This window comes from Apteryx rowi, unplaced genomic scaffold (assembly GCF_003343035.1).
Source record: "Apteryx rowi isolate R43461 unplaced genomic scaffold, aptRow1 scaffold_119, whole genome shotgun sequence".
Lineage (NCBI taxonomy): Eukaryota > Metazoa > Chordata > Aves > Apterygiformes > Apterygidae > Apteryx > Apteryx rowi.
The window spans coordinates 1,114,607-1,121,634 of record NW_020447408.1 but is presented as its reverse complement, the minus strand read 5'-3'; the positions used below and the strand labels follow the sequence as shown (position 1 = coordinate 1,121,634).

General features: G+C 37.9%; 1 protein-coding gene across 8 annotated transcripts in view; it reads left to right on the top strand.

Annotated features, from left to right (window-relative positions):
- Positions 1-19: 19 nt before the first annotated feature.
- RBBP6 (RB binding protein 6, ubiquitin ligase) overlaps positions 20-7,028 on the top strand; it is a 34,030-nt gene continuing 27,021 nt past the window's right edge. For 5 of the 8 annotated variants that reach the window (XM_026086231.1, XM_026086220.1, XM_026086225.1 and 2 more), the window contains exon 1: positions 20-228. In XM_026086231.1, the coding sequence (XP_025942016.1) occupies positions 63-228 (166 nt within the window). In that variant the 5' untranslated portion in view covers positions 20-62. The remainder of the gene's footprint in view (positions 229-7,028) is intronic. The other 3 variants (XM_026086238.1, XM_026086258.1, XM_026086250.1) reach the window with 1 other exon arrangement.

The following is a 7,028-nucleotide window of genomic DNA, read 5'->3' as shown; positions in this document are numbered from 1 at the left end:
GCCCGCGACGCCGGCCGCCCCGGGCGGCGCCGTGCCGCGGCAGGCCCCGCGCGGCGCCCACCATGTCGTGCGTCCACTACAAGTTCTCCTCCAAGCTGAACTATGATACGGTCACCTTCGACGGCCTCCACATCTCTCTGTGCGACCTCAAGCGCCAGATCATGGGCCGCGAGAAGCTGAAGGCGGCTGACTGCGACCTGCAGATCACCAACGCCCAGACCAAAGAAGGTGCGTGGGGGCGGCGGGCGCGTGGCGGGGCGGCCGCGTACGGGGGGGCCGCGGCCGCCCTCGGGGCCCGGAGCGGAGTGGGGAGCCGTGAGGGGRCCCGGCCGCCATCGGTAGGTGTGACCCGTGCTCGGGGCCTGACGGAGCTGTTCTTTTGTCGTTGCTCCTCTGAGAGAAACAACTGCCTCTAGACGTGTGCCTGAGACTCGGACCTRGGTGTAAAGAGTCGGCGGTTGATATGGGACGTACGTTGCTTACAGAAGTTCTGGTTTCCTGGAATTCGTCTAGCTCTGCTAGTAAAAATGATAAGGAAATGTGGGAGGCTATCTTTTAATAACAAACTTGCCAGATTCCTTTGAAATCTGGAAGAGAAAGTTGAAAGTGATACAAATATCATGTATTTTTGTATACATGTATAAATGGCTAATTATTTGAAAAAAAATTTTTTTTGCTGATTTGTCTTCACCTGTTTTTTCTCTATTACATTGGAAAACCGACTTTGTGGCTGTTGCAGAAATAGTACTCTCTAGCAATGTCTTGGATCACGAGTGTATCTGTAAGCTGTAATCTTTGCAGACTCTTAAAAAGCATCTTGCACAAGAGTGTCCTCTGTATCTAAACTATACTTTGGAGTTTCCTTTTAATGTAATTTTTTTTCACCGATGACATTATCATTCAGAAGCTTCTGAGTGTCATTTCATCATTTTTTAACCTTTTTTTTTTTTTTTTCTCGTGCTACATATTAACCATGTCAGGGCAGTATTGAAGTTTACGGTAGAGTATTTATAAAAACAAATACATAAGAAATGTTCTTTGAGATGTGAGAAAGTCTTCTGATTCTAATAAATGGTGCTGGATTCTCAGTGGTAAGAGTATTGTTTAATATTACTTAGTGTAATATTTCGGGTTGTGTTGGTGATCTACCTTCTTGATAAGTTTCTGAATGTGATTGTTTGTTTTTGGGGGCGATCTGGGATGTGACTTTTCAGGAAAAAAAGATTTCTTAGAAGTGTTTTCGTTTCTTAAATAACTAAAAAAATTGTTCTCTGTTTGCCCAGTGATTCTGTGACACTCTTCAACAGTCTTTTCTTTAAAATGCGTTCTAGGTGGATTTTTCCTTTTCCTGTTTAATACTTTAAAACTTCAGCAGTTAATAGTTACACTGCAGTAACTGCAACTTCATCTCTAACCTTTATAATGGTTGGACCTAAGGCTCACTGTTTATCAGTATATATTAGAATATGATTTAATAGAATAAGTTTATCAAAATATAAACACTTTTTTGTTATTTAGAGATATTACAGTTATATTCGGGAAAATGTCTGTAAAGAGGTTTAATAGTTTATGGTTGAGGGCCTGCTTAGCGATGCTGTTGTATCACCCAACATATGTAAGTAGGTAGTTGCATTTCAGAAGTCTAAGAATTCTTATAGTAGTATTGAACAAAATTGACAAAGGCTTTTGAGAAGTGCTCGATCCAGTTGGTGTTAAGGTAAATGGTACAGATGTTTAATTTGCTTTAAGGGCTTTGTTACAGAAGGTCTTTGAATTTTGTCTGCAGTTACTAATGTTCTTTCAGCTTCACAAATGCTAGCAGACTGAATGACCAGCTGGCTGATGTCACTGTTACAATAGTCTAGTCTGTCTAAAACAGTGAGAGCCTTAAAAACAGAACGTTGAATGCTAACAAACTGTGATGGAGCCCAATTATTATTACCAGAAGTTAAAAAAAAACCCAAAAAACTGAAATACTTTTTTTTTGAAATAAATCAGGTGCAGAGATACTTTAGTAGCAGGTGATGAACAGAAACCAAAGTTACAGAGTACATATAACTTTTTTTTTTTTAGGCTACTCCTTATTTATGCTCATAAATGTATTAACCTCACAGAATGTTAGTCTTATATACTTACTATCAAGCTTATAAAGTAATTATGTAAGAAGGCAGCACAGAATTCTCTGAATAAAGTATCTGCTTCACTAGCTTAGGTTGTTCAATGTGTTGTTGGCTAAAGGTAGAGTTAAAGAAGGAATATTCAGCTGCTTTGTCCATCTTTCTTATTTTAATGAGCATCACTCACTTAAAGTTGACAAGATCCTCTTTAGGAAGTTTATGTCGCACTTTGATATTTGTAAAGTGAGTATAAAATTCTGAACATAGTACTGGTGATATGGATGCTTATAGGAGTTTCATAATGGTGGTTTCCATGTAAAAAATACAAAAAGTGTTTTTCAGAGCAAAGCTAGATGATGCATTTGAATATAATATTTATATACACCAAATTGTATATATAAATTTGAATTTCAGTTTTTATTGAACACATTAGACATTTAAAATCCCTTTAAGAACATAAAGAAAAATTAGAACAGGATATTCTGCCTAAATGGGATGTTTAAAATTCTTCTCTTGATGAGTAATTTAAAATGCCAGAAAACTAATAACGTTTTTGAAGACAAATGAAAATAGTTGCTGTAGCACTCACCTGCAAGGAGTGTTTCATTGGGGAATTCTGGAGAAATTTGGTTTTTAACTTTTGCAGTGGGGGGGGGGCACACTTTTGGAAGAAATGAGGCCTGGGTATTACAGAATAAAAGCAGTGAAATGATGAGGGAGGAGCATGGAACTTTAATTTTTTTGTTTGGGAAGGGAGGACAATGCAATAAGCAGGATGTGATGTAGTCTGTCTTCTTTCTGTTGTTGATTTTCAAAATAATCTAATAGAAATGGATAGGTTTCAGTCCCTCTTGCTTTTTATATCCACTTCATTTAGGGAATATATATGTCCATAATATCAGTTTAGGTTAAATTTGAGGTTCTGTGATATCGCTCAATGATCTAACAAGACAAACACACTTCTGCTTACATGCAGAACTTCTAACATCCTTACCAGTGTTCAGCTAATACAGTTTTCACTAGCAGGCTTAACAGCTCTGCAGTTTAGCAAATTGTGCAGTTACCCCAGGTTTTGTGGCTATTTTGTGGTGTAGTAGATAACCAAACAGTGGTATTGGTTCAAACTGGTAATGACTCTAGCAAACCCGAGTATTTGGGGATCCTTAAAAGGCAGTGCAGTTCCCTGAAGCTGTATTCCTTTAACAAATTGTTTAATGGTAGTATTTCTTTGATAAGCTTGCTGTGTACCCAGTGTGTAATTTAATGTAGAGTTGGTTATAAAGCCTTAAATGTTACTCTCCTGTTTTAATGAACTCAAGAATTTTTAAACAAAATCTTAACGTGCAGTTGGTGGACCTTCTGTGTTTCTGCATAGGTAGTCTTGTATTTGAGAGATTTGCCAAAGAAACTGTCCAAAAGAATTTGCTCAAATTTCTCCGTATATTGTTCATATAAGCTTCAATACCTGAACTGGTTTGAATAAGCTGAGGCTGCATGAGTGAAGCAGTTGCTACCATTTTGCATTGTTTGTCAATACATAGATTTCTGATAGGTCATTGTAAAAATACAGAAGTACTTCCACTTTTTTTCAGCACTGGTTTAAACAAGAAAGCTGGATTGTACTAAATAGTATTCATGCTGCATTTTATTGCAATTGTTTTAAAGCATTAGTATGAGGCAAAAGCAGAGCGCAAGCATTCTGGTAAGTGTTGTCAGCATGTTTTTCTGAGAGTTAGTTATGGTGCTGACTTGGGAGAAATAATTTTGCGATGAAGTTTTTTTAAAGGCTTTTTGTATGCTATAGAGAGCATGCATGCTAGAGCTGACGGAGGATTAGATGTTATATAATCCTGAAGAACTGCGATATTTGTCCAGATGGTGATGTGTCCTTCTTTCACACTTAAATGTGGACAAAAGTGTTGTGGTTTTTTTTTTAATTTTGTTTATGCTGCAGTTCTGACTGAATGTTAAATGATTTTGGAAAGAACAAGGTGAAATATCAGTGAAGATGGCCTATTTGTTCAGATTTTTCAAAATACTTAACCTTTTAAAATTCATTAACTGTTACTTTTCATAATAGAAGTCCGGTAATAGAAGCAATGCTAATATAAGCTAAAAGTAAATAGAAACTTAAATGTCAGTGAAAAAACAGACAAGATGGACTGTTCTTTAGATGCCGGAAAGAGGCAGAGCGATGGCAGGACCCATTTTAAAAAAAGGGAGAGGGGAGAGGGAGGAGAGCTTTTATGCTTACTCTGCGTGTTCTGCCAAGGCAAAACTCCCTTTTAAAAACTAATGTACTCAAGAATGATATATTTAAACTTGGCACTTTTTTTTTTTWAAATCTGAATGTTTTGGTCCATCTCTGTTGTAATAGATACTCTCATGACTTTAAGAAGGAACTGCAAGTTTCAGAATTCGTGTTTCTTGAGCACTCTTTCCTGCACTGTAACATTCTGGGTTGAAAAAATCAGAGAATGTGTTGTTCTACTTATCTGGCAAAACAGAAAACTAAAAGAACCAAAAATGCAACTATCAAACTCCTGGCTGATTATAGTGAGATGAGTAGTTATAAGGAAAAATAATGTTCTTTTAAGACTGTCTCTTGAACTCGAGACTTGCTTGAGTTCAGAGTTGCAGCTTACAGTTGACAGCTGTAGTAATGCCACTATGTGATGTCTCCAAAGCAAACTCATACTAACTTTGAGTCATTTGGTCTCACAGCTAATGCTTGTCCATGTACTAGGATGTCTTCAACAAAATGCAAATTTACCATTTAGATAAGATATTTAGGCAACTTCTAAATCTTGTCTATCACTGTGCCATTCTGTATTGCAGTGCTAGTTTAAGGGATTGTTGTAACAGCATCCCAGAGTGCAACTGAATCTTGGGCTGCCATGCAGCACTGTTATGTAGAGCTTTTAGAAAGGATATGTAGTTCACAGTATTCAGGTTAAGTTAAGCCACATACCTGTTCAATAACCATTATGTTACAGTGGAGCTCAAATGTGTTGTCTGTCTGGGAGTCAGCYGTTTTAACTCCATCACCAAGGTGTTTGGGAGCTGTGTCCCTCTTGTCAGTGTGGTGACAGCCAAGTTAATGTTGCTTTGCAGGTGCTAAGGGTTAGCTCAGTGTGGTCTCTTAGTACATTGCTTTTGCTTTCCCCCAGTCATAGACAAAAGTGTTAAGCAGTGTCAATAAGCCAATAAGACATTAAGGCTTCAAACAGTCTGCATAATCAGATTAATGGCTGAAAGTATGTTAGACTTTACTGACTCACTGTTTCAAAATCATACAGGTGCTCTTAAGTAGCACACTACTGTATAGCAGTGGTGTAGGTGAAAGTCCCATGGACCATTTGGATCACTGAACAAGCGAACTCAAGAAATGGGAGTATTCCAGGGTTAAATTTACATCATTGATATCTATTCTGGTGGAGAATGAAAATCCAGAAATGATAGTCCAGGCAATTAATCAGAATGTTTCAAGGCAATGCTTTAAATGCTAGCTACGCAGATTATTTGTTTGCCACGAAGTATATAAATGAGCGTTGATTAGAACAGAAGAAAAGCTTGGAGGTAATRAGGGAGCATAGTTTTAAGTGGCTAAGGAGAAGGAGTACATTCTTAGAAATTTTCCTGTTTTCTGGTAGGGCTGCTAGTCTTGCATGTCAGTAGTCATTTTCATCTCTACCTCTGCAAATCCTTCTGCCAGCAGTGTAATAGCTGATTAGGAAGGCATCCAAGCCTAAGAAAGGCTTTTGCCTATAGTTTCCCACGTAGGCTTGCCTTCCGATGCCTGCTGTTGTGATGAGCTTCTGTACTTTATCTGGATGAAAGTACTTTTCTAGGCAGTGCTCAAAAAGATGCTTTTGCAATGCTGTCAGACTCAAAATGGTGGATTAAAGCAGGTCAAGTAATAAAAAAAGTAGTAACTTTTCTGTGGTCAACAGTRTATTAGTATAACATGCATATGACACATTAAAATTGTAGCAGCTTTTGAGAATTACTATAGGTGAGTTTAAAAATGGGATTTTTAAATCGCATGTTAAATGCAAAGCAGTATAAACCTCAGAATGCAACCTGAGCTATTGATACTTTTCTTGGTTTTGTTTGCAGGAAAAACATTGCCCATGCTAACATAGTGCTCATTTAAGGTTTTTAGTTGGTATGAAGCAGTAGTCAAATAGTTGTGTGTGTGTTTGTTAATCAGTGTGCCTCCATCCATTCCCTGAAATTCTCCTTTCCTTTGACCCTTTCAAGAAAGCTATTTTTTTCTGAAATTGACAGCATGTTTTAGACTGGTATGTCTCTTGTACTTTTGACCTTAATGTAACATCTGAATCTTCCTTTTTTTTTTTTCCTCCCCAAGCTTTCTTTGTTAATTGAATCCTTATTTTTAATCACAGCTCATGTAGACAAAACCCCAGTAGCCAATTACTGACAATCACTGACAATAGAACAATTTCTATATTCTATAAGGGAATAGTAATCAGCAATACGGCTACCTCCTGCTTTGTCAAACAGTCCTGTTAGAGCTCTGCTTGGGCAAGTGTGAAAAGTGTCCTTGTTGAGCATGGCGTCACTGCTCACTTTGCAGATGTTGAGTCATGTGGTGAGGCAGGGTCTGCAGAATGACACTGCTTTGCAGATCCTGGTAGTTGCCAAGTCCCTGCTAGGGATTATTGTTCCCCATGTTGAACAGGTTGCTGCTGGGAGATGCCAGTTAGGCTGAGATGTTAGTCTGAGATGGCATCTGTTAAATTCAAATTGAACAAACAAAAATTTCAGGGGACTTCAGAATAGCACTTCATCTTTAGTTGTCTTCCTATTTACAAAAAAATTAACAACTTACTTTGCATTGTTTGACTGTGCTTTTATTGAAATGTCATTACCAAAATGAATTAAAAT